The following is a 26,228-nucleotide window of genomic DNA, read 5'->3' as shown; positions in this document are numbered from 1 at the left end:
CCCACCTCTCTCTTATCTATTATTGTTATCACTCATCTTTAACAAAAAGAACTTCGACATTTAATAAACAACCCAATGAGGCATCAACATAACAGTGCTAGAACAAAACAAGATCATAGATAACTGACCTGGTTATCCAGACAGCATCAAAGAACTAAAATGGACTAGCTCTCACAAGCCACAGCCAAATTTCAACATGGCTGTCAAAATTCCTCCACCAAGTAGGTACATGTGACAATTGAACAAGAGCAAAAAGTGTTAACATATTTAACCGTACAGCAAGATACATAATAAACATGAAATTTTAAGTCCACTGAATGAGTGAATGATTTGCCTTTCTATCAAAATCATGAAGGTACTTTCTGGATGTGCCTCCTCTATGAAATTCATCTAAATTTAGGAAGCTGCATCTATGTCAATTTCCTAAATGGATTTACTCCTTTGAGATGAGGCAATCTAGCGGATCAAATTCTTCATAACCAACATCAACAAGGCATAGACCATCAGGTGGAGCCGGGGGAGCAGTAGCACGTCTGCATGTTGCATCCATCAGTTTTATCAATGCGTCCTCATCTGCACCTGCAGCGGCTTCCCTTATTGAGGTTGCCACGAGAACCCGAATCATCTGCAGAAAAAGGTAAACCTCAATTTTCCTTTCTGTTTGTTAAATCTGATATGAGTTCAAGGGAAGTCAAGGGGTTCAGTTTTGCTCATATTGCAACAAATCGAAACCAGAAACTGACAACAACAATTCCAAAAATAGATTATTATTTTTTTTTTTGCATCAAGTATATCAACAGAACTATTACCCTGCGTAAGAATCTGTTGGCAATCAGTTCAATACACATAATCCGTCTCCCTTTTTCATGCTCCTACAAAGACCATAGTGCGAATTCATAACATGTATTGACCAAAAGAAAAATTGAAAACATATATATGTAGGTATAGTATCCGTCAGATCACTACAATCAGAAGTAATACTTGAAGCTTGAACTGATGTAATTTTGAAGCATGAATTGGTTGGTATTCAAACAAAAAACACAGAAGGTAAAAGCCGTTGTGCACCTAAAAGGTGCAAGACACTTTATTATTTTGGGCAATATCCGGCAACGTATCATTCAATGACAATTCAAACTTAAGCTACATGAAAATTCTGGGGGTTAGAAAGTGCAGACACCTCACAAATATTGAAGATTTATTTTCCTCTAATCTTTGACATAATCCAAGACCTACAAGATCCACACCCCATCATTTACTACCTGACGGTTCAGGCAAGGCCTTCATAATTGAAAATTTTCAATTATAGACAAATATTTCGACAGTTGTCCATACATCCTGGCAATTTCCAGTTGGTTAATGCAAACTTAGGCTCCAATTGACCAAGCGAATGCAAGCTCAGAGATCCTTTTGGTCAAACAGACAAAGTCATATATTGTTCTTTTTTTTCTTTTTAGCTTCCCCCTTTTGGCATATATTGTTCCTATTTCTGTCAGTGAACATAACTTATTAAAAAGATTAATTAACTCATTTCACTGTTTAAGTTGTGTATCTGCTTATAGGCACACATGCCTATATGGATGCAGAAACTAAGCAATGTAGTTCCATACTGCAACCAGATGTGAACCTGAGAGATGAATATTTGATGGGAAAGAAGAGGAGACAAAGAAGAATTCTGCTAGAAGCAAACACATACTGAACATGGCAATCTGTACTCTCTTGCTCTAGCATGGAAGACAAAACACTCTGTTGGGGGACCCCTGAAACAGACAAACAGCTACAGTTAGCAGATGGAAACGTCTTCTTGATAAGTTAAGCCAATACTATTGGATCTCCTTTCTTCTTCTGTTTTGGCAATCTTTACTAAGGGGAATTTTGACTAGCAAATGCTTATCCTTATGTATGAAGTTGAAAGTATAATTTGAAAGAACCCAGATACTGTGATAACATTCAAACCTTGTCCATCAGTAATTTTACTTTAACCAGTTGGATTGGAATGATTAGAGAGAAGATAAAAATCGACCTCATTATGCTGTACTTAAGCAATATTCCCTCGTCAAATTTTCATTGCATTATGAATGGAAAATAATAATAATAATAATAAAACATAAAAGTGGATAAAAACCAGATGTGCACAGTTAAAGAGTTCCACGCATACCAGATCCTGTTTCCTTGTGTATTGACATTCTTCCAACTTTCCCTTAGTATCATTAATGGAGAATAAAGTCATTCTAAACTCAGTTCAGGTTGATCGTGAAGAAAAAAATGCTTCTCTTTTTCTTTTCTTTTTAAACAAAAATTGCTTCCTTTTTTTCAGGCTAGGTTTTACTTTTAGTGCTAGAATATCAGGATCAGTCAATAAAGTAGACATTATGCACAAACTGAACAAATGCATTGACCCATGGACATGTATATTTTTAAAACTACTTCTTGAGACTCCACTGCTTGACGAGGTGAAGGGAACAAGTAAAGTGATCGTGACCAAACCAATGAAAGACACCACACATGGTTTTTAAATGATATAAACTGGAGGCACAGAAACAACAAGGCAACAATGATGCTAATTTGAATTGCAAGGGAAGACTCAAAGCTATAACCTTAAAATGAGAAGCTTCTGAATACTGATGAGCAAGTGAATCATAATTCTTACTCGTTTCTGGATGCTTTGGTATCGCGTGCAAACATCTTATATGACAATAACTTTCCTTCTAGTTTCTGCAAAAGTTTGTTCACCCTGCTTACACTGAACATCTGTGGCTTCTTCTCAGCTTCAAGCCCTACGTCATCAGTGATGTTTGTGTTTCCAACATTTGCCTCACTGCAGTTATCAGATACAACTTCATGCTCATGATGATTTTCTTTAATCTTCAATATTTGAGCATTCTCTCCAGTATCATTACTTTGTTCCCGATCCTCCTCATCATCATTAAATGGAAAGATATACAAATACCGCCTCCATTTGGCAGAAAAATTTGGATGGAACACACGTGATACCTATATTAAGATAGATTAGCTGTCAGCAAAAATAAAAGGAATAGCAGAAGATAAAAGCAGATAGGTCTCCAGAGTCCATATTCACATACTAAAAGGATTTAAGCAAGATGATTAGTGGATTTTAATTCATACAGAGCACAAACCGTAGTAAACCAGAGTAAAACAGTACCTCAGTAACTGATACTGTCCTGAGTTTTCCTGGTGCTGCATTATCTATAGCATCTGCAATATCTTGACATCTAACATCCTTGCTCCAAGTATCTAAAATGTCAAAAGGGAGCAACATTAAAAAACCTCCAAAATCTGAAATGATAATAGGCAAAATGAAAGCCATTACCCAACAATGCCACTTTCAAAGAAAATAGAATAGACAGTATGAGCACATGATAAGAACTTGAACCAGAAATATGGGTATGTTCAATAAATTATCAGATTGAAATGGACCTATTTGGCCATTACTAGACAAATAATTGGTCAATGGATGACTCCTGATTAACCTTGTGAATGACTATAGCACAATCTATACCCTCTACCTGCGTTAACATTCTGGCATACCCAAGCCTATATCAATATTAAGTATATACCAGCTCCATATAACAACAAGATAGCTAGCAACTGTTTCTCATTCGTACTAAAAATAATGAAACTTAAATCTGAACAATGTAAGTTAAACAAGCAATGAGGTTTAACATACAGAAAGAACAAACTTGATTAAGGGCTGTCACTCCTTTATCGGTCCGCCCAGCAACAGTTGCAGCCCCTTCCAAAGGCAACCCTTTCTCCTTCAGCATCTGGGCTTTCTTCTCATCCACAAATCTCCCAAGACATTGTTCAACAACACTGTTCCACAAAACAACACAAAATAAACACCAAAACCCAAACTCCTTACAATTCACACTCAACAACAAAACCCACATCCAAACTCAACTTGGGTACCTCCCAAATCCACAAAACAAAATGAAACTTTACCAAAGCTAGCACCTTTGGACAGTGTAGAGCTCCGGCTGCTTTTGCCACCCATCAAAAGAACCACCATGATACGACACCACAATCTTGAAAGTCAATCTTGCCCACCTCCCACCTCTATTTTGAGAATTCACACTCTCTATACTATTGCAAATTCTGTTTTTGCTCAAACTAGAAGTACCCAACAACGCAGACAAGGGCTTCTGACCTTTTACCACATCGGAGTAGAAGTCGATGACTTGTTGCCACGGCCTGGCTGACATGAACTGGAAGCTTTCCCTGCAAAAAAGGGTCCATGTTAATTTACAGTGGAAGAATCTTAGAGGGAGGAAAGTAAAAAAGAGAGATGGGAGGGTAGATACTTGGTAGTCCAGCGAGCAAATGCGCAGGGATCAGTGTGGTTGTATTGGACCAACACTTTGCTCTCCATCTCGGCTTTGTGAGTCTTTCAAGTTTGCGAGAGTTTTGTTCTTCACGGCATTCCCACTAGTTCACCTTTTGTTTGAAACTCGCAGTGTTATGTTAATTACACTTCGGTTATCGGCCAAAACCCAAAATTACTGTGTGATGCTTGTATTTTTGGAAAATATATCAGATTTTTTTTCCTCAAAGCCTCAATTTTTCGAAAATTGTTTGTGGGATGTGAAATATTCACACTTGGACACTTTAAATGTAATTTTGCTCAAAGTGTGTATCCCATTTAAATTAGACCGCCTTCTAAGCAATCTCTTTTAGATTGGCTGAAAGTTTTATTTTCTCATTCTAATACTTCCCGCATTCAACTGACCTTCATGCTTATGGTCAATCTGGCATATACATGTCATCTTTTGTCAAATTCAAGCTTCTAGTTCGTAATGTTATTTTCATGCTACTTCTTTTCTTAACAATTATTTAGCTGCGAATGTAACATATCATCGTCCAAAGTCTTCAAGGATTTATATAATAAAATAGCACCCCCTGATGAAGGTTTCATTAAAATAAATTTTGATGCTTCTGTGCAAGCTAACCAAGTTACTATTGGGTTTGTTTTTCGGGATGCGAATGGTAATCCGTTGACGGCAGCTGCTAGAAATACTAGTGATACTTCAGTGTTGCTCGCTAAAACCATGGTGCTCAAGGAAGCATTACACATTATGTGGTTGCAAAGATTCTCGCCTGTGCTCGTTGAAGGGGACTCCATGCTTCTAATCGATTGTCTTCATAGAAAGGCTACTACACCTTGGTGTTTTCCACCTCTCATTCAGGATATATTGCGGCTATTTTCTTATTTCCAAGCATGTTACTTTCGACATGTTTATAGAGAAAAAAATTTTGTAGCAGATCGTCTTGCCTCTCTGGGATTGACAACCGCTTCACCTTCGGTGTGGTTTTACTGCTTACCTCTGCCTTTCTATCCAATGTTCCATTTAGATCTGCTGGGATGAGGTATTTCTAGATATTTTGTTTTGTAGTTTGTTTCGTTAAACTTTCTTTCAGAAAAAAAGAAAAAAGTGAAGGGTGGTACATCCGTAAATATCTACAAAGCAATGCCCATATTTAAGAAGCCCAACTCCTTCTCGTTCTTTCTCCCGGTCCAACACTCCCAACTCATACACCACCGAGCTCACATCTCTCCCTGAAACTTCATCACCATCATCAAAAAAACCAAAACCTCCACTCCCAAGGTACTTATTACTTCGATTATTAATCTCTCTCTGCCCTTTTCTCACTCTTTAGGGTTTTGGGGTTTTCTATTTCATCCAAATTTCTAATTCTTTCTAATGAATTCTGTAGCCTTGTGCATTTTGAAGGTCCTGAACTCAGATATTTGAACACCATGGGCTCGTCTTCAACCGATGCTTTCCCACAAATGCAGGTGCGATATATTCATCTGGGCACCCAATTTGTATTATATGATTTTGTTATATGTGTTTGTGATTTTATGTAGTTGCATGTGAATTTGGGGTTTGAGTTATGTGATTGTATTAAGTTTAACCAATTAAGATTTTGGATTGAAAATGTCTAGTCGGGTTTGAGAAGAGAGGTAGTTTTTGATCACCTAGGTAAGATAGAGATAAGAGTGTTGCAAGTGTTGGAGTTTTAGTCATTGGGGTTTCGTGGTTGAGTAATTTGGGTGTGGAGACTTGTTTTTCGGGTTAAGATTCTGTTTTGCGGTAGTACCCTAAGTTAGGTGAAAGACTTCCTCACTTGCTAGTCATACTTCCGATGAAGTGGTATTGAAATGTCTAGGGAAGGAGATGGATGGGAACTTATTTCGATGGTCTGTGATAACATGGCGTATATTGTTTTGGCTTATGTAGACAATTCTGATTTTTCTGTAGATAGGATTTTTGGATGAAATTAAGACTATGGATGAGCGATATCCACTGAGCACTGAGCAGGTGAAGTTTCTGTGAATTTAGGAATTCGAGTCAGCTTATGAGTTGCTAGTTTGTAGGAAAATTTTCTGCTCATATCGTGGTACACTGAAAAATAAAGAAAGGTTTCTCCCAGAAAAATAAAAATAAAAAAGGGTTGTGATTTTTACTTGTCTTCCGTATTTATTGTATGCGATCAAGGTAAGTAAGTGAGGTGGAAAAAGCAGTCCTGAAGCTTTTAGAAATTCATTTCTGACAATGACAATTGGTAGACATTGTAATGCTTGGATCCTCTTTCTAATTTACTTGTGGTTTTATATAATAAGAGCTTAATAGTATTGACCATTGACAAAGGATTTCTGGTGCCTTGTAAACTCCTACCCAAAATGAATGGAGTACTGTACACAGCTTTAATCTTAGTCTTGGCTGCTTCCACTTTGCCGTTACATTGTTGTTATTAAACCATTAATTCTAGACCAGTAAGAGCAGCGTGCTGCATACATTCGTATATGTGCATGTGTGTTTCAGGTGTTCATGTATTCTCCTTGTTATTTATTTAGATGATCGTGATTTGTTAAGCTAATATCTAATGGCAGGAAATTATGCTGGAGTTTCGAGCTGGTAAAATGGCTTTTGAGGGGAAAAGGGTTGTTCCCGATACTCGTAAAGGACTTGTTCGCATAGCAAGGGTATGGTATAAGTTGACATGAGGTTTTAGATACTTTTCCCCCCTAATTTGGGCATATAAAAAACAATCTATGTTTCTATCTAATATTTTGTTTTAACTCAGTTTTGGTACAACCAATTAGAGTGAAATCTATCCTCTTTCTGTATCAGGGTGAAGAGGGTTTGGTGCATTTCCAGTGGCTTGATCGGAATCTAAATGTTGTTGAAGATGTATCCTGATTTCTTTTTATTTATTTTTCTTTTCTCCTCAAACTGTTCATTCAATTTTCTAGCTGGGTCTTGGGTGCAGGATTTGTTGATTTCATGTTTGATTGTTTGAAGCATGCTCCTTGTTATGAAAGTTGAAAGGTTTTTTTTTTGTCATATCATTTTACTGTTGTTGCTCTTATTTTGGCTGTCTTTGCATTTTATTTCCCTTTCTATTTGCGCAACTTATTTTGTTGTACCTTCTTTTGACTGGTTCCTGTTCCATTCCTGCTTTTCACTCAATCTTCGTGTTTTGTTTGATAATGATAATATATATACATTTATATGTATATTATACACACACTCGCACACATATTGTGGTGGTCGTAAATATCCTTAACAAAAAGGTACTACAGGATCAGATTGTTTTTCCTGATGAAGCAGTTTTTGAAAAGGTATACTTCACCTGATTTTAGAAATTTTGAGTTTTATGATTTAAATTAGCCTCCCTCTCCCCCCACTAGTGTAAGGTTCAATATCATCACTTCACTTCTGGTTCACTTAGGTTAATCAAGCATCGGGAAGGGTGTACATACTAAAATTCAACACCGATGATAGGAAGTTTTTCTTTTGGATGCAGGTCAGGTTCATGTTTATCCATTTTCTTTATATTGTATCTGTATAACATATAAGTCGTTCTAATATTTGGATGCTTTCATTTATATAATCCAGGAGCCGAAAGCTGAAGATGACACACAGTTATGTACCTCCGTTAATTACTACATCAATCGACCAATAGGTACATCAAATTCATTACTGTGGATAGCTTAGCTCTTCTATGAAGTATGTGTAGTCACTGTAGTGTCTTTCCTTGAAATTTCCAGCAACCGCAGGTCTACAATTTTTAGACTCTATCCCAAAGCTAGACTTGAAGTTTATTTTCAACTCTTAGCATTGAATAATATGATATTAACTGATTGATATTGACATCATATCACGTCTCATAAGACGATTGAAATTTCAAAAATCCCATGTCAACCTGGATCTTATTAGGAAAATCTTGCAAAATAAAATAAAAAGGTGCAAAGAGTTCAATTTTTGACTGCATTGTTTAGTGTTGTTTAGAATTCAAGAGGATGGTATGTGCTCTGCTTTATTACTGCATCAGGTTTGATATTTGGGTTATATTACTGGTTTCAGAAGAAGAAGAAGAAGAAGGCCCTGATGGCTCTGTTCCTCTAACAGCTGATGATATGTTTGAAGATGATATTTCATCAAGGTATTTTAACACTGAACCTTGCAACCTTTGTGTTTTATTTGAGGTAGGGTAACAGATGGATGGGGGTTGGACTCAGAACTCTGCGCAAATAATGAAAAAAGATTACTGATTATAAAGTGGAATGGCAAAAAAGTTCGGGATGCTTTCTGATGGATTCTGTTTGAATGTCAATATGGCTTACTACCTTTATTAAATCATGACCTTTTCCACGGATTTTATACTTAAAATACTATTTTTGCAGCAGTCCAATAAAGTCTATGATATATGAGTTTAGCTGCTTTAAAATTCAAGTGATCTGTTGACCTAAAAAGACCTATGATATTATATTTAATCTGTTGCATGCTATACCTTTGTTATCTAATCTACCAATGAGTTGTTTCTTTCTATGCTTTTTTGGCATTGAATGTTTTCTTTCTATACTTTCTTGGCATTTTGAGTATATTGCATCTGTCTCATATGATTTGCTTATGTCTTCCAGAGCTGGAATCTTGTTGGAACCAAACTTGGGTGCGGAAGTAAGTAGCGATGTAACCTCTTCTTCTGGCCCAGTGAAGTTGGAAGATCTTCAAAGAATCTTGAGTAACATTGATCGTGCAGGTGTACTTAGTTATCTCCTTAAAGTATACAATATATATTAGCTTCTTTCTCTATTTCATAGTTGGTCTACGCTCTGACACTTCATCCCATGATACTGTTGCAGATAGTGCTGGGGATCCAGATGGAGGTAATTAATTTGATTTTTCATATTCTTTCGGATAGATAATGCAATAATTCTGAACTTTTGTTATTAAATTATGTAGGCTGCTTTTCATCTAGGAATTTTCTTAGAGCTATTGTTTTTATCATCTCAATTCTCAACCATCTATTGTTTTGCATTGTTTACTCCAAAATTCCTTGTTGGTTTGTATTAATAATCTGGCAATTTCATGGAGCACTGGATATGTTGTGGCAGTTGTGCAATGTCAAATCATTATTTCATACACCCATGGTCAAAGTGCTTTGATCCTCCATCTTTAAATTAGTTAGGACATGTGCTCATAAACACTAGCACCAATGCTGTTATACTCTTATGAAAGTGGTACTAGGTAGTAAGGAAAAGATATTCCTAACCGAAACATTCTTTTAGCTCATGTAAGGCCCTAGCTGTCTTTGTTTTCATGTGGTCTGGAATTTGTACCTCTAGCTGTTTAGCTATATGCTGGATTTTTCTGTCAAGATTTTAGGGTTTAAAGATATGTCACGTCTCAATTTCACATTCTTTTATTGATCTTCAAAGGTGCAAATTGGTCGTAACCACGTCATTGTAACGAATAACAGTGAGTGCAGAATGGTAGTACATTATATTAATAAGTGCAGAATTTAATACGTAAAATTGATTATTCCAAAAGCAGGATGATACTGTGAATTTAAGCCATTCTTAGAGGTGTAGATAGATCAATCTAGAATGTCAGTTGTTTGTTATAACTTGTTAGCTGTGATCTGTCAAGCTGCTTGATGAGTTAAACTCTATCAAATGTGCATAATGACCCAGAACACTCTAGCGTCTTAATTGTTTTTTTTTCTCTTTTATTCTGGCCCAGGCATAAGTTTGGAGGATATACTGACACCTGATTTGATTCTGCCACTGATTGAGACAATGCCACTGCAACAGAGTTTAGGATCTTACTTGCCTGAGGTATGCAGCATTCTGGTGTTTGAATTTTCAGCATGTCATGCTTTGGTTTGCGTTTTCTCCATCTTCTGATTCTGTTGAGGTTGTAGGGTGAATGGTCTCCGGAGGATATATTGGAGTTGCTGCAGAGTCCACCGTTCCGCCAACAAATGGATTCATTCAATTATGTAAGAACCTGAAACCCCATTTTTCGGAAAATCTCAATGATGATCGGTGGTACCATTAAAGTGTTAATTTCCTGTATCATTGTTATCATTATTCTGAGCTCCCTTTGATCTTTTCCCAATTATTTGTAGGTACTTCGAACAGGACAGATAGATTTGACTCAGTTTGGTATTAACCCAAGCAAATGTAAGATCCTTTTCATAAGAATCTAGTAGCTTGCTATTATACCAACGTTACTATAGTAGTATTGTGTTATTGCTCAGTAGTTGATTTTATGCTTCACATTTAATAAACAGTATTCAGTTAAAATTCAATTTAGACTAACATCATAGCTTGCCAAAACAACATAGTGCACGCAAACAAGTTTATTTGAATTTGAAATGGTTCACAATTTCAGTTTGAAATTAAAGATTTTATGTTCTTGGGCATGGCTGGTGGATTAATGGTATTGTCCACTTGTCACTTGTTTTATTAGAAATGGATGAACTTTTTATTTATAAAAAGAAACAGCCAATTCTGCCGTCATTTATAATGAGGAAAGTAATCACCTCATCATACTCGTACACATGTTCACTTTTCACATTTATTAAATTAAATTTCCTCTTTGCATAACACAATCCTCTGCCCACCATTGTGCCCATCTGTTCTTTCTTGGTCACGATACAGACCTTCTCTTAACATTGATCTAAGCCATACCAAATTGTACGAATGTAACATCACTGAACACCAAAATCAACTCCCAGTATAATGCCACCCCATAGTCACTGTCATTGTACAAAGAAAGCACTCATAACTGCACTGGACCAAGATTTTGGTTCCAGATTTTGTTCTAGTACTGTCTAGGAAGTGAGTTTTGAGTGATGGTTGTCCTTTCAATTATTTTTTTCCTTCTTTTCCCCTTTTTCCCCGTTACTGTTTTTGATTGTGGTTGCTAGAGAAAGCTGGAGGTGATTTCGGTACTCAATAGTCGTGGTTTTGGCTGGTTGCTGTGGACATTTCGGGATCTAGGGTATAGTAGTATAAATGCTTGGGGATTTGATAAACGGAGAACAGTGGGTGTGCATGTGTTGAATGGGTTGAAATAATGCTTTACTTTTTGTGGTTGCAATTTGTTGGAGTAAGAAGTAGTTGGGCAGGGTTGGATTGAGGATTAATGTGGGTGTCAGTGCAAATGGCTTGCGCTTTCTGGAGGCTTTGCTTTTCGGAGTATAGGAAGTGTTGAGCCATTTTTGGCAGGCCGCTGTTTTAGTTTTACTAGTGTTGAGAGCATTGGTTTATGGGGAGGTGCTTATGGAGATTGGAGCTTTAGCTTATACTATGTTGCAGTTTTGGTATCTTTCCACTAATGGTTCAAGCTGCTTAACATGGTTATTAATCTATCTGCTATAATGTGGGTTTCTCTTCTAATCACGGCTTCTCTTGCAGATAAGTTCACAGTATTGTCTTTTCTTGAGGCACTTGAGGATTCAGTTTCAAAATCATCTGAGGAATCAATGCAAGACGACAAGGATTTGAGATCTGAATCTTGTAATCCCATGGATGAATCCCAGTAGTTCAGGCACTGCATTTCTGTTCAGTTGGCCTCCTCGTTCTTTAGGACTTATGTCAGGTCTCCCTGTAACTTTTGTATACATGGTTCATTCAAGAAAGGAAAAGAAACAGCAAGGATTATATTTTTCTTTTTTATAGATTTCCTTGTGTTTCATACAGATCGTTAAAACATCATATTCAATAGTTTTATTTTCTATTTACATTTAGGAAGATTATGTCTCCTCTTATTTGTGGTGGCCTAAATAATGGCCTCTCTGTTCAAAGTTGTTTGGGTAATGCATACACGACCGTGATGACAGCCAAGACAAGCCCTAATGAATGCACATTTGGAGCTTTGTTCAGAACTGTGATGAGTGTGATCAGCTCTAAACTGAAATTGTTTTTATGAGAACAGTCATTCATTGGCGAACTAACCAGTCATTGAAAATCTATGAGCCAAGTTCAAAGAGGATCATAGTTATAGCTCAAATCGAAAAAAGTTGGCTGAGGTGCCAGTGTCCTATGCTCAAATCTATCATTTCAAGTAGCTCTGTTCAAAGAGGATCAAAGTTAATCTAAAGCAGATTCCACCTATTAATTGATTGGTCTGATTCATCACAAAGAAGTTGATCAGCTGATTTCACTGTACACACTTCAGAAGTACCTCCCCAAATGAGTCTATCAGGGACACCCGCCATAGGGACTATAATGCTTATGATTTTATTAACAGTCCATAGAGAATGGGAAGATTCTACTCACCATTACACCAAATACAATGAACAGTAGACATTTGGTTAGAATGTCTAGGAAATAGGAATACATATACAATCTGGCTCAACACACCAATAACATCAATGGAATGTCTAGCTCCGTCACAATGCATAAGGTATTAAGGTATAATTCTATCCTGATAAATATATGCTCCTAAATGCAAAACTGAAGCCTACAATAGTTGGCGGAGATGAGTAAAGATGGCAGTACATAAGCTGTCACTCACAGCTCGAGTCCTAAGCAGCTCTTCACTTGTTGAATCCACAGAGAGTTGGTTGAGTTGTCGTTCCTCAACTAGCTGATCCAAGGACGCTTCAAAACCAGAATACCTCTTTTCGCCAATGGCGATCTCTGCCCGGAGTAAAATTGCTTGCGCCTCAAGCTTCTTGATTTGCTCTTCCACAGTCAGCAGCTCCACCTTCTGCTCCTGGACCTTCTGGATGTTTTCTTCAGCTAAGGAACCTTCAGAGAGGAGGATGCGCCTCCTTTCATCCAACTCGAAGCCCTGAGCTACAAGACCAGCCAATTTTTGGCGTAATGATTCCTCCTTGTCCAGAACCAGTGGTAACTTTGATAGCTCTTGAACAACGAGATCAGCAATCCATTTGGTAGTAGACAGTTGGAGAGTGGGCAGCACTGCCAGGAGCTGTTGTCTGGTTTGGGGGTCTCTCAACTCAGCAGAAGAAATAAGAGCTTTGAGCTTGGTCTTCTCCTCCTCAGATTGGTCGATATTGCTAGCAGCCTTCTTCGCAGACAGATCTTGAAGTTTCTCTCCCAAGGAACGTTTTGCTCGTGATGACTTTGGAGAACTTGAAGAGGGCAGTGCAGGAATGATACGAGTTGGAGTTATTCTAGCAACAGCTGAAGGCTCAAAGGGATCACTTTGTACCTCAAGATTCTGCTCTGGTGCATTGGAATTCTGATGAGCATCAGGCCTAGCTGCTTCAGCCACAGGCTCTAGGTTCAGGCCTGAGAATGCTTGTTCCCTTTCTTCAGTATGAGGAACTTCGACGACAGGAGGTGGCTCAATGACTGGGAACACAGGAGTTCTGACTTCGCCTACTGGTATGATGGCCAGATTATTTTCTTGCACTGGTGCTATAAACTCTTGATCAGTCGCAGTGGTCTCAAAGGGCCGGACCTGTTCCCGAGAGGTCAGGTAATGGAAAGGGTTGATTACGTGGCACAGTGGCAGTGAAGTACATATACTTCCAGGTGTCAAATGTCGTAAAGATATCAAATAGATACATATCCAGAGAGAACATGTGAATAACAGAACTATTAAGGACAGTTTCTCCACAGATGACTTCAGAGAACTTTCGGGGGCCTGTGCACGAATTGTAGGTGTCAAAATTTCCTTAGCAGCAGCTGAAGGCTCCAAGGGAGCACTTCGTTCCTTAACATGCTGCTCTGGTTCATTAAGAGTCCGATGAACATCAGGCCTTGCTTCTTCGGCTAGAGGCTCAATATCTAAGAATACTTGTTCGACAGCTTCAGTATGAGTTACTTCGGCGACTAGAGTATGCTCAATAACTGGAAACACAGGAGTTGTGACTTCGCCTACTGGTAAGATGGCCAGATTTTCTCCCACTGGTGCTATGACCCCCTGATCAGTTGCAGTGATTTCAAGGGGTTGAATATGTTCCTGAGAGGGCAAATGTTAGACATTATAAGTAATTAATTCTTATAAGAACATTCAATTTCAAAGTAGAAGCAATGCCAGCTGACTATTACTTTACATAATCGAAGGAAGTGTATTACGTGGCACTGACGTACAGATATTACTTCCATAGTTCCATGTCTCAAATGTGGTAAAGATATCAAATAGCTAGACGCATTATTCAAATAGTTCCACGTCTCAAATGTGGTAATTCAAATATATAGTTCTACTTATCTAATACGACTGTACTATGACTATCTACACATATACATACTTATCATATCGTCAATTTATTATGTGTAATGGAAACCTAAGAGATCGAATGGATTGAGATTAGAAAAGATGTTTGGTGAATAAAATGTTACCGATTCATCAAAATTGGTATCAATTAACATGGTCAATTTATGTATAGTGAAATTAAGCTATATATATTTATCTTACTTGGGCTGCAATTATATATACACACACATAGGAAACTGATATAAAGTGTGTGTAGCATATTGATTGTCTCTATATAATGGAAACCTAAGAACAGAAAAGTTGTTTGGTGAATGAAAAGTACCGATCCATCATAATTTTCGTTTTCCTTTTCGTTTGTGATATGTGTAGTTTCATCACTTTGATCCCCATCAACACCAGCATCTATGTCAACATTCTCTTTTGTTACGTCTATAAAGACATTTGAAATGCATTAGGGAAAAAGAGAAAAGAATTATGAAATCAGCTAGACCAGGGGAAAAATTTGAAATTAGGTTGCTATATCTAACATATGGACTCTAGATAGAACTAATATATATGGACGGTGTAGCATCTTGATTGTCTCTCTATATATAGTGGACATACTCAAGGTATTGGCAACAAGAAACAAAAGATGTCTAGTCAATAACTGTCATGAACAAAAATTTACCTTTTCACCATCATCAAGATCAACGCCTGTTTCACCATCATCAGCATCAACGTATGTTTCACCATCATCAGCATCAACGTCTGTGTCAACCTCTTCGTTGGTTACATGTAGCGTTTCATCGTTACCAAAGATCTTCAGTTTGAGGCGTTTGCTTATCAATAACTTGTCCAAAGAAGGGAATTTGACAATGCAATCTCTAGAGCAAAAGCCCCGCAATCTTGGTAGCTTAGAGAGTTCCAAATACTCCAACCGACTGAATACAATCTCATTTCCTAAATTATCATCGTCTTCTCTGCTTCCCACTATTTCTACCAATCTTACACAGTTCTCAACTGATAGGACTATGAGTTGCTTGAGACTTTTAGCTGTGGAGTAAGTTATCAAGTATTCCAACCCCGAACAACCATTTACTTGCAATTTTGTTAGATTCTTGAAGGATATTGCTGATGATCTTAGATTCCGTAAGCTGTCACAACAATCTATCCCTAGAATTTGCAGGTTTGGAAAATTTTGACCTGCCATTTGGGAGTTATCTTCCCCTAGATGCATCAGGCGAGACATGCCACAAAGCCATAATTGACTTAAACGAGAGAGGGCCCCAACTGCATGTATATCCCCACTTCTGCTTTTCCGATGGGAAGATATTTCACTAGAAGCAGCAGCACTTGTTTCACCATATTTTTCGAGACCAGGGAATTTCTCAAGTATAGCAGCCGACTCATTGTTACTCTTTTCGACCTGGAAATATTCTAGTTTGCTGAAGTAATTTACTGGAAAGGGGCCATCCCAAATCTCCATGCCGGAAATGGTCACTCTTTTCAAGCTTGGGAATGAATCCTGTAGTTTTATTGTTAGTGAATGTCAAACAACAGAAAGAGTATATTATGAACATGGATATGAAATTGATAAAAGGGCACAAACTCGTTGAATATATAACTCAAGTTCTACATATCAGCAAACAAAATTTTCTACATATCAGAAATGAAATAAAGTGAGTCAATGAGATCTTTCCAGTTGCTTGTTTGATTAAAAATTGTTTCATAATAATCACAACTGTATATGTTCAGAAAAACAAAAAAAACATCACAATTGTACAATTGAATTTCAGAGTCGGTCGTATGATTTTTCCGATTTATTTTTCTCAAAACTGTTCCTACACTGAAAGAGAAACTACACAAGAGAAATAAGATAATTAAACCCCGGATGGGTGGGGAGGCATACCATCATACAATAAAACTACCTATCCTTACTACAAGTAAAACTTGAAAAATTATTTTAGCAACTTGTTACCAACTAACTATTGGTGTACCAAATCTTTGAAGCCAAAAAGGAAATATAAGGATGAGTTTACCTTCTTAATTAGAAAGAGAGCTTGGTTAGTTGGGGTTGGATACATCGAGTCATACTTTCTCTGAAACCTTGAACATTCTTGGGCCAAAAATGCTACTCTAGAGCAACCATATACTGTCAAAGCTTCAAGTGACGGCCAACAGGAAGCATGCATTCCAGAATAGAAACAGTTAAGATCGGGCAAATCCTCAAATCTGACAGAGTTTAGTTTTGAGAGCACAAACTCATATGTCGTTTGTACTCCATCTTCAATGATTTCCTCCACTCCGCAATCGCCCACATATAAACGCAAAAGCTGCTGAAGATTTCTCACCATTGAGGATGGAAAGACACTTTTCAAACTCTGACACCTATAGATCTCTACAGTCTCTATATTTTTGAAATTCTCTGGAGAAATTTGGTTGTGCCATACTGTCATTAACTTGGTCAACCCATCGATGAACAATCCTTTCAAGCTTGGAAATACTACCTGTACAAGTGTCGATCATCTTATTAATGGACATGTTTAGAAATTTTTCTTTTTGTGCGTACATGTAAGATACATGATTTCGCATTAGATATAAATGATGAAAGAAACATATAGATAATACAAACAATTCGATAACCTTTGCATCAAACAAAACATTCTGAATGTTTTCTCTAGAGTCCATTTCTTCAACTTCATCGTAGTTCTCTAGTTGTTGCAAAATCTCCAAAGATGGATATCCAGTACAACTTCTTGAGCAGAATCTTGTGAGGGTTGGCAGCCCTCTTAGCTCCAGATGTTGAAGCTTAGAAAACATGTCCTTCATATGCTTTTCATCAGATTCGTTTATTGATACTATCTCTTTCATGGTTCGACATCCGGATATCTCAAGATGTGTGAGTTGTACAAGACTTCTAGCCATGGAAAATGATAATAAGAATCTCGAACCATCTATGCCACTCACCACTAACCTTTTTAAGTTGGGAAAAACGCCCTACAGCACAAATCAATTCTAATTATTAACTAATTTAGTTACAATTTCAAATAGACACCAATAAATATACTGCCTAAAATGGTGAGTTGATATTGTATTAGTAGTTAATTTAATATATGTACCACTAAAAACACACCAACACCATTAGATGTGCTTAAGAGAGTACCTATTAATGTACCATGTTAAGTTGCACCAATTTGAATTTGTAAAAACATTTCAACTTTTGACTTTTACTTTTATTGATCAAATAAAACACTCATATATAACAATTTGTTTATTATGAGTCGGACTCGCGACCTTCCACGTACAAAATAGAAACTTATGCCACTAGACTGAATGGTACTAGGCTAAATGTCTTTTGATCAACCAAACAAAAACTTTTGATACTTAAAGAATGAAAACATAGTGTGGAAAAATAATATTGTCTCTTTGTCCTAGATTCAAATATTTTTAGTGCAACAATAAACAACAATGAGTTTGCAAAAAAGAAAGAAATCAGCCATTGCCTATGAAGCTGATCATGATGAGATCTGGCATGATCGAGCTCCCGAATGTATTATAGACCTCCTCCTTCCAGAGTGTAACCAGCCTTAGAGCTTCAGTATTAATATACTTTTAAATTCAAAAAAAAAAATTGACAGAATAAATCTTCATAAGATGTCTACACTATATTCAAAAAATGAGAATGTTTCAATACTAATAAAAGATAAAATCTATTGGACCAGACAGAAAAAAGAAAGAGGACAGATAAACACGTCAAACTGAAACTAAAGAGTGTACCTTCCCATTAATGATATGTCTAAACTCAGCATTGCGGACATGGAGATGTTTCAATTGCTGAAATTCTTCACCGTCTAATTGATTATAAGCTGTATTATTACCAGCATCCATTCCATTCAAGTGTAACTCGTCAGTTCTCTTCAGCAACATGTTTAAACCAGATTGGTACAGTTCATTGGTGGTAGTGAGCTTGATTTTCAGTGTGTTGAGGTTTGCATCCGCATCATCCCAGTTCCATGCAGCACCGATATATATTTGGTATCGCTCCAATGCATTGGAGAACAAATCTGTTGGAAGAATATTAGCATCCAAGATATGTATATGCAAGGCGCTTAGTTTAGACAAGTGCTTAAGCTCTGAGAGGCTTCAGTACTGATGACTCCTTCAGCCTCCCATCGGTTAAAACTACTCCCCATACATAGTTCTTCTAGTCTTTTCAAATTTGATATAACACCAGGTGCAATTATTTCCAACTGAGTACAACCAGTCAAATCCAATGATCGTAGATGAGTCAAAAGCCCTACTTCTTTGGGCAACTCTTTAAACTTCAAATCTACAAAGCTAAGTACTTCTAAGTTTTGTAGTTGGCCAATTAGAGCAATGTCACCCAAGCTGCAGTCATTAAAACACAATGTCTTCAGATTTATTAGAAACTGAAGAGATGGAGGTAGTGTCGGGATAATCACTCGACTTAAATCCAACACTCCAAGTTTTGTCGTTTCTTTAAAAAAGTTGCACGGCATTTCTAAGGAGTTACCCTCAACATGTACAATTGCTCCAAGAGCAAACAACTTTAGTTCCGTGCATTGCAAAACTTCTGGAAGCTTGGGAACTCTGGGTATTTCAAGGGAGATCATATTGCACTTTTTATAGAAATCCTCATTATCTGGCCATTCTTTAAACTCATCTCCACCACTTACTATTAACACGTGTTGTTCCCTCGATGAGATGCGTTTAGCAACATCAAGCACAAGATCATGCATTTTGAGCCATCCAATGTCTTCATCATCAAGCAGTAGACAAGAATCCTTAAGTTTCTCAAGCAATGAATTTATTGCATCCCATGCTTCTCCCAGTGTGTTGAGGTTTTTAAACAAACCCAAACCAAGGCCATATTTGAACAGGTCAAGGATATAAATATTTTTCATATAATTAGCCAAAAGGCCACAGAGCAAGAACAATTGCTTAAGCTCTTCATCATTTAATTGACTATAACTCCACTCTAGAGCCAAGTATGTCTTTTCTGTGAATTCTTCTTTGTCCAACCTTTTCAATCGTGTCAACGCATCTTTCCATGCATGTAAGGTACTTCTATTTTTCAAGGCACTTGCAACACTGACAACTAAAACCGGCAAACCTCCACATTTTTTGGCTACTTTGGTTGCTACAGCTTTTATGGAAGGATCTTTAACAACATCACCTGCCTTCTTCTTGAACAGACTCCAAGATTCTTCTTCCCCTAAAAGATCAAGTGCAAACTCTTTCTGTGTATGCATCTTACCGGATAATACTTCACGTGTTCTTGATGTCAACAATACTTTACAAGTCGTCACACCAGAAAGTCCCACAGCCTCCAAATCAATTCCATCCCACACATCATCGAGAATTACCAGAGTCTTTTGGTCTTTTATCCTGCTAGATAGAAGACGTGCTCTTCCAGCAACAGTCTGATTTTCAGGAAGGTCAAGGCCTAACTTCTCAGCAATTTCTTGTTGAATCCTTTGGATGCTTGGATTTTGTTTTACGTCCAGGATCATAGCCACATCATCAAATAATTTCTTGTCTCTTGTAGCTTGACGAGAAACTTCTTTGACAAGTGTGGTCTTTCCCACACCACCAAACCCATATACTCTAATCATGTTGACATTAGGACTGTTTCTCAATTCATCCATTATCTGGTTCACCACTACAGTTCTTGAGCTGAAGGCCTCGTAATCTTTGGAGGGTACATCTTGTGGGATGATAGCATGGGCATAAGTGCTAAAGTCTTTCTTCCCATAGAGCTCAGCAACATCAGATACCAATTTTGTTGATTTTCGATTTAGTTGATGACGAACCACTAAATTAGGAAATAATCACAAAGACACTTCATCTTTTCTTTGTGCTCTTCATTCAAGATCTCATTTGCTTCTCCTGTGATCCTTTTGACATCTGTCAGCCATTTGTTGACAAGGACTTCCACTTCTCTTATGTTTCTCTTTTCTTCACCAACCCTTTGTTCCACACTCTGACTCACAGCAACCAAGTCATTCAGTTGACCCTCTAGGCTTTTGACGTTCCGATTGTAGTAGATCAGATAACCAACTTGACGTCCAACTGATAGAACCGTATAGTCCACAAGTTTTCCAACAAGTCCGGTACCAATATCAATAAGAAACGCCATGATTGTTACTGAAAAAAAATGAAATAAAGTTTATACTTTATAGGAAAGATAAAAGGCCTTAAACCACATTTAAACAAAACAAAAAAGACTCTGAAAACCCACAACTGTCCACCCTAACTCCCGATATGAATGAGAAACGCTGACTGAGGACCTAGTACACTCCAGGCCCATAAGGAGTCGACAAAGGCCCTTCGACAACTGAGGACCTAGTACACTTTAGAATTTGGATAATTTCTTTTATTTCTTTTCACAAAGAAATTCAAAATTCCTAATTTAGAATGTCAAATGAGATAGGTCATGTTAAGAAACTATGACTGCTCATTTCATTAAATACCATCTTATTTTTTATCCAAACAAACCATTGTGGCATGTATTCTTCATCAGTTCATCTTATTATTATCATTTTCATGTTTCAGGATTTGAAGGAACCATAATACATAGATCTATAAGTATTTCCCCATAGCTAACACAAGTAATCGATACAGATATTTACAAAATGTTAATATATATAAAAATAGAGTTAAATACAAGTTTTTTTTTTTTTTGGTCAAAAGGTTAAATACTAGTTACTCTCTTTACTGAGTCGGGATTCGGGTCGAAACCGACTGAGTCAAGATCTAGGTAGGTATAAACTTGGTTAGGGTGGTTTCTGATTTGGTTTGCGTCAAGTTAAGTTTGTTAAGAAAGGCCCTTGAGTTGTGATAAGCCTATTTTCTTACAATGGATGTGTACAAATGGTTATCATCACCAGTTACACTAGTAGAAGATTTCCCTTTAATGGTCAATCATCTTGTTGATAACATAAGTGAAAGATTGTTCCTTTTTTGCCGTACGATATATATACGAGGGATATGCTTGGCAGATCATATTGCTGTTTACTTTATTGAAAAGATTTACATCAAGTACGCATGACCGAGCAGCATATGAGGAACATGCTCCGTCATATCATTAGTAATTGTTTATATTGCCCAATTTACATCAAGTACGGTGCATCTTTAGATGCAGTATTGTATTCAGTCATTGCTCTACTAGGTTTTATTTCCAATATTTTATTGCCTTATATTTTCATTTTATATCTATCTTTTGTACTCTTTTTATAATTAATGGAGTTGATATGTTCCCTAAAAAAAATCTGAGAGGTTTTTCTTTCTGTTTTGTTTCTTTTAGTAATATATGAGTCATTTGAATATATTTCACGTGTATATATATTATATGTATAAATGTTTTCTTTTCTTATGGGCCACGGTGATTAACTTTCATCGAGATTGTAAGTTTAGATGAGTCATTTGGCATGGTGGTTATCTTTTGGACTCATCCATATGCATATTCTCAAAACATGTTTTTTTTCAGGTTAAAATAGTATGGTTTTTTTTCAGGTTAAAATAGTATTTGGTAGAGTGCTAATATATTTCCCTGTTATTTTGATATCACAAATTGCATATAATTAGATTTCCCTGCAGGCCTGGTCCTGGCCCAGTGCTGGCAGTGCGTTGGCACCAGGGCCCAGGGCTGAAGGGGCACTTTTTCTTTTTTTTTTTTCTTATTTGTTATATATATATATATATGTGTGTAATTAATATATATAGGTGTAATTAATATATATTTTTTTTTCCTTATTCATTTGTTCCAATCTCTTCTTCTCTCTCAAACTCTTAATCTTCTGATTCTTCTCCCAAATTCAAATACCAATTGCAGCAATAAAGGAGCTTGATTGGAGATTAATTAATGTTCTCCGGAACCAAATTTTTTTTCTCTGCTCTCGTTATAAATTACTCATGATCCTTAGAAATTTTTCATCCTCTCTCAATTTCACATCTCCTCTCTCACTATCTAGTTTTTAAAGACTGAACATAAGGTTACTATAAATGTCACATCTTCGAATTCTTTTTTTTGGGTTGAAAAAGGTTGCTTCGAATCTTTTTTTTTTTTTCCCTTTCTGAAATCGTGCATCTGAGATATATGAAATTGTGCTTATGAAATTGTTATTATGTTTTTGTAGAGAATATTAGAATTTGGTTTTGTGCTTCGGGTTTTGATAGAATGAATTTTATGTTTCTAAGACTAATAGTTTAAAGTCACTCTGAACCATTTATATATGTAGAATTTGGAATGTGCAATGACTTGTGAAGTTTTTGCTGAGACCTTAAGTTGTCGTTATATTTAAACTGTTCTATACTGTGAGTATTTAGCTATGCAAATGAGTGGAAATAGATTGAGGAATTTGAATATGTGAACTTAGTTGACAGAACAAGTCAAGAAGTATGTGGAAGACAAAATTGGAAAAGCGATTCTAAAGCATATGACATTTTAATGAACGTTTCGGAATATCTGCATTTGAGTAAATAGTGCATTCTCACAAGCAACTTTTTATCTATGTTTGTTGTTATCCTTGTATTTCTTTTCTTTTCGACGGTAAAGGTTTTATATCTCTCCATTGTACCATGTTTTAGCATATTAATAAAAAAAAATTCAGGCATGAGGATGAGCCTCATGACATTACGCTTGACTAGGTTTGGAACCCCGAAAAAATTGGTATTTTTTGAATATTTTTTTGGGTTCCACTTGTGTGCCTTAGGGTATGCATACCCAACAGGTTTTGACTTGCTATAGCAGGTTAAAACAAACTAACGTTGTTAACTCTCCGTTAAGTCTCTATATATCTACAGTTTTCATTAGAAATGTCTACTATTCAAATGAGCTAAATCACACAAAAATAGACTTTCTGGAAATCAAAATGGTTCTTAATATTGAACCCATTAAAGGCAAAAGTTGCAAAGTCTACATTTAACATAAAACACATCTACTATTTTCATTACAAATGTCTATCATTTAGATGAGCAAAATCATAAAAAAGTAGACTTTCTGGAAATCAAAATGGTTCTTAATATTGAACAAATTAAAGGCAAAAGTTGCAAAGTCTACATTTATCATAAGACACAACTACTACTTTTATGAAAAATGTCTACCATTTAGATGAGCAAAATCATAAAAAAGTAGACTTTCTAGAAATCAAAATTGTTCTTGAGATTGAATCAATAATTGAAAGTGAAAGTTGCAAAGTATACATTTAACATAAGACACAACTACTATTTTCATAAGAAATATCTACCATTTGGATGAGACAAAATCAACAAAAAAGTAGACTTTCTGGAAATCAAAATTGTTCTTGAGATTGAATCAATAATTGAAGATGAAAGTTGCAAAGTCTACATTTAACATAAGACATATCTTACTATTTTCATGAGAAATGTCTACCATTTGAATGAGCAAAATCACAAGAAAGTAAACTTTCTGGAAATCAAAATTGTTCTTGAGATTCAATCAACCCAAGGTAATAGTTGCAAAGTCCATATTTAACATAGGACATATCTACTATTTTCATAAGAAATGTCTACCATTAACATAAGAGAAATCAAAGAAAAGTAGACTTTCTGGAAATCAAAATTGTTCTTGAGATTGAATCAACCCAAGGTAAATGATGCAAAGTCTGCATTTAACATAAGACACATCTATTATTTTCATTAGAAATATCAACCATTAAATGATGGAAATGTCTACCATTTAGATGAGCAAAATCACATAAAAATAGATTTTCTGGAAATCAAAATTGTTCTTGAAATTGAATTAATAATGGAATGTGAAAGTTGCAAAATCTACATTTAACATAAGACACAACTATTATTTTCATGAGAAATGTCTAGCATTTAGATGAGCAAAATACAAAAAAGTAGACTTTCTGAAAATTCGTTCTTGAGATTGTTCTTCAAAGTTAGATCAAGTACTCTAAGATGCAAAGTCTATTATTAACATGAGTTAGGTCTACTAATAACATGAGCTAACTGACATGCAAAAGTAGACTTTCTGAAAGTTACTATTTATGAAAATCAACTATAAAAGGAAGGGTAAGTTTCTATTTCGGAGGGATAGTTATGTTCTAAAAACGAAAGTTACTATTTATGGAAATCAACTATAAAAGGAAGAGTAAGTTTCCATTTCGGGGGGGGGGATAGTTATGCTTTAAAAATGAAAGTTACTATTTATGGAAATTTACTTATGGAAATCTACTATAAAAGAAATGGTAAATTTCCATTTCGGGGGGATTCCTTTTCTGAAAATTCAACATTAATTGCCACATGTCGCGACCTCATTCCTCCTAAGTTACCAATATGTCCATGTCATTAAAGTTTTACTTTTTCCCCCATTTCAAAACTTTAAAAATGCATAGAAAATAGCTCCGGTGTTGGAAAAATTCACAGAAAAATGGCACGGACCACTAGCGAGACCCACTTCATAACTGCGTCTGAATTTTAGTCATCGGAATCATAACGTGCCTACTAATGTGGTATAACTTGTTTGGTAGGTTATATGCTAGTGTACAACTTTGTGAACTAACTATATAGAGGAAGCAAAATTTTCAAAAATCTCGTGAAATAGGATGTGATCGGTATAATAAAATACGGCTACTGTAGAAAAATCACTTTAATTCGCCAATATTTAGGCCCCGATCGAAGCGGTCAACCTTATTTAAGCTTATGTTTCACTAAGGTGAGCCATATCCTCGGGTGGTAAATGTCCTCAAAGTTTTACATGAGTGGTTATGTCTCATCTTTGTGAGACTTTATTGTGTTGAAGAATCGACCAAACTAGGTCACAAAGAGGTAGGTAAGATAGTTTTCATGTGACAAGTGAAGATGAATTAGGGTTGACTGCTTTGATCAATCCCCGAACATTGTTGAATCTAGTTGAATTTTATACCATAGCCATGTTTCACTATAATGATCACATCAGACGGTCAATTTTCATTTTGTGAATTTTAATCATCGAAATCATAACGTGCCTACTAATGTGGTATAACTTGTTTGGTAGGTTATATACTAGTATACAACTTTGTGAACCAACTATATAGAGGAAGAAAAATTTTCAAAAATCTCGTGAAATAGGATGTGATCGGTATAGTAAATACGGCTACGGTAGGAAAATCACTTTAGTTAGCCAATATTTAGGCCCCGATCGAAGCGGTCAACCTTATTTACGCTTATTCTTCACTAAGGAGAGCCCTATCCTCGGGTGGTAAACGTCCCCAAAGTTTTACATGGGTGGTCATGTCTCATCTATGTGAGACTTTATTGTGTTGAAGAATCGACCAAACTAGGTCACGAAGCGGTAGGTAAGATAGTTTTCGTGTGATAAGTGAAGATGAATTAGGGTTGACCGCTTTGATCGATCTCCGAACATTGTTTGAATCCAGTTGAATTTTATCCATAGCCATGTTTCGCTATAATGATCCATCAAACGGTCAATTTTCATTTTATGAATTTTCATTGATTCAATCTCAAGAACAATTTTGATTTCCAGAATGTCTACTTTTTTATGATTTTGCTCATCTAAATGGTAGACATTTCTCATGAAAATAGTAGTTGTGTCTTATGTTAAATGTAGACTTTGCAACTTTCACCTTCCATTATTGATTCAATCTCAAGAACCATTTTGATTTCCAGAAAGTCTACTTTTTTGTGATTTTGCTTATCTAAATGGTAGATATTTCTCATGAAAATAGTAGTTGTGTCTTATGTTAAATGTAGACT

General features: G+C 36.3%; 5 protein-coding genes across 5 annotated transcripts; 1 reads left to right on the top strand and 4 right to left on the bottom strand.

Annotated features, from left to right (window-relative positions):
• Window positions 1-4,387, bottom strand: LOC101305074 (tRNA pseudouridine synthase A-like). Its single transcript, XM_004299714.1, has 8 exons — window positions 4,320-4,387; window positions 3,973-4,236; window positions 3,686-3,831; window positions 3,161-3,252; window positions 2,648-2,991; window positions 1,694-1,757; window positions 810-872; window positions 1-625 (listed from the first exon to the last, which is right to left on the bottom strand). The coding sequence occupies exons 1-8, from the start codon at window positions 4,385-4,387 to the stop codon at window positions 434-436; spliced, it is 1,233 nt and encodes a 410-aa protein (XP_004299762.1). The 3' UTR covers window positions 1-433.
• Window positions 4,388-5,532: 1,145 nt separating this feature from the next.
• LOC101304772 (proteasomal ubiquitin receptor ADRM1-like) lies at window positions 5,533-12,016 on the top strand. The gene is made up of 14 exons (XM_004299713.1): window positions 5,533-5,621; window positions 5,731-5,812; window positions 6,911-7,003; window positions 7,152-7,211; window positions 7,604-7,642; window positions 7,753-7,827; window positions 7,920-7,986; window positions 8,388-8,466; window positions 8,945-9,063; window positions 9,167-9,190; window positions 10,047-10,141; window positions 10,228-10,305; window positions 10,435-10,489; window positions 11,729-12,016. Exons 2-14 carry the CDS (start codon window positions 5,774-5,776, stop codon window positions 11,854-11,856), a joined length of 951 nt encoding a protein of 316 aa, XP_004299761.1. The 5' UTR covers window positions 5,533-5,621; window positions 5,731-5,773; the 3' UTR covers window positions 11,857-12,016.
• Window positions 12,017-12,776: 760 nt separating this feature from the next.
• On the bottom strand, window positions 12,777-16,837 carry LOC101294858. Its single transcript, XM_004301345.1, has 3 exons — window positions 16,523-16,837; window positions 15,172-16,008; window positions 12,777-14,249 (listed from the first exon to the last, which is right to left on the bottom strand). Exons 1-3 carry the CDS (start codon window positions 16,835-16,837, stop codon window positions 12,777-12,779), a joined length of 2,625 nt encoding a protein of 874 aa, XP_004301393.1.
• On the bottom strand, window positions 16,641-18,908 carry LOC101304479. Its single transcript, XM_004299712.1, has 2 exons — window positions 18,261-18,908; window positions 16,641-17,480 (listed from the first exon to the last, which is right to left on the bottom strand). The coding sequence occupies exons 1-2, from the start codon at window positions 18,408-18,410 to the stop codon at window positions 16,872-16,874; spliced, it is 759 nt and encodes a 252-aa protein (XP_004299760.1). The 5' UTR covers window positions 18,411-18,908; the 3' UTR covers window positions 16,641-16,871.
• Window positions 18,593-20,643, bottom strand: LOC101294569 (disease resistance protein At4g27190-like). The gene is made up of 2 exons (XM_004301344.1): window positions 20,469-20,643; window positions 18,593-20,319 (listed from the first exon to the last, which is right to left on the bottom strand). Exons 1-2 carry the CDS (start codon window positions 20,641-20,643, stop codon window positions 18,593-18,595), a joined length of 1,902 nt encoding a protein of 633 aa, XP_004301392.1.
• Between the last annotated feature and the right edge of the window lie 5,585 nt (window positions 20,644-26,228).

This window comes from Fragaria vesca, linkage group LG5, assembly GCF_000184155.1.
Source record: "Fragaria vesca subsp. vesca linkage group LG5, FraVesHawaii_1.0, whole genome shotgun sequence".
Taxonomy (NCBI): Eukaryota; Viridiplantae; Streptophyta; class Magnoliopsida; order Rosales; family Rosaceae; genus Fragaria; species Fragaria vesca.
Note: the sequence above shows the minus strand (reverse complement) of the source record. Positions and strands in the feature narration are given on the sequence as shown.

Bases quoted from the DNA above. Each gene is read 5' to 3' on its own strand.
- LOC101304772 (XM_004299713.1), top strand. From the start codon at position 5,774: ATGGGCTCGTCTTCAACCGATGCTTTCCCACAAATGCAG. The intron at 7,212-7,603 runs GTATCCTGATTT...AAGGTACTACAG, and splicing joins ATCTAAATGTTGTTGAAGAT to GATCAGATTGTTTTTCCTGA. The intron at 8,467-8,944 runs GTATTTTAACAC...TATGTCTTCCAG, and splicing joins GAAGATGATATTTCATCAAG to AGCTGGAATCTTGTTGGAAC.
- LOC101305074 (XM_004299714.1), bottom strand. From the start codon at position 4,387: ATGGAGAGCAAAGTGTTGGTCCAATACAACCACACTGATCCCTGCGCA. The intron at 873-1,693 runs GTATGTGTTTGC...TGGTCTTTGTAG, and splicing joins AGTACAGATTGCCATGTTCA to GAGCATGAAAAAGGGAGACG. The intron at 626-809 runs GTAATAGTTCTG...CTTTTTCTGCAG, and splicing joins CCAACAGATTCTTACGCAGG to ATGATTCGGGTTCTCGTGGC.
- LOC101294858 (XM_004301345.1), bottom strand. From the start codon at position 16,837: ATGGTGAGAAATCTTCAGCAGCTTTTGCGTTTATATGTGGGCGATTGC. The intron at 16,009-16,522 runs GTAAACTCATCC...ATAAAACTACAG, and splicing joins CTCTCTTTCTAATTAAGAAG to GATTCATTCCCAAGCTTGAA. The intron at 14,250-15,171 runs GTAAATTTTTGT...TTGCCCTCTCAG, and splicing joins ATCTTGATGATGGTGAAAAG to GAACATATTCAACCCCTTGA.
- LOC101304479 (XM_004299712.1), bottom strand. From the start codon at position 18,410: ATGTTGCTGAAGAGAACTGACGAGTTACACTTGAATGGAATGGATGCT. The intron at 17,481-18,260 runs GTACACTCTTTA...TTTGTGCTGTAG, and splicing joins GACATATCATTAATGGGAAG to GGCGTTTTTCCCAACTTAAA.
- LOC101294569 (XM_004301344.1), bottom strand. From the start codon at position 20,643: ATGGCGTTTCTTATTGATATTGGTACCGGACTTGTTGGAAAACTTGTG. The intron at 20,320-20,468 runs GTGAAGAAAAGA...TTCCTAATTTAG, and splicing joins GAGTGTGGAACAAAGGGTTG to TGGTTCGTCATCAACTAAAT.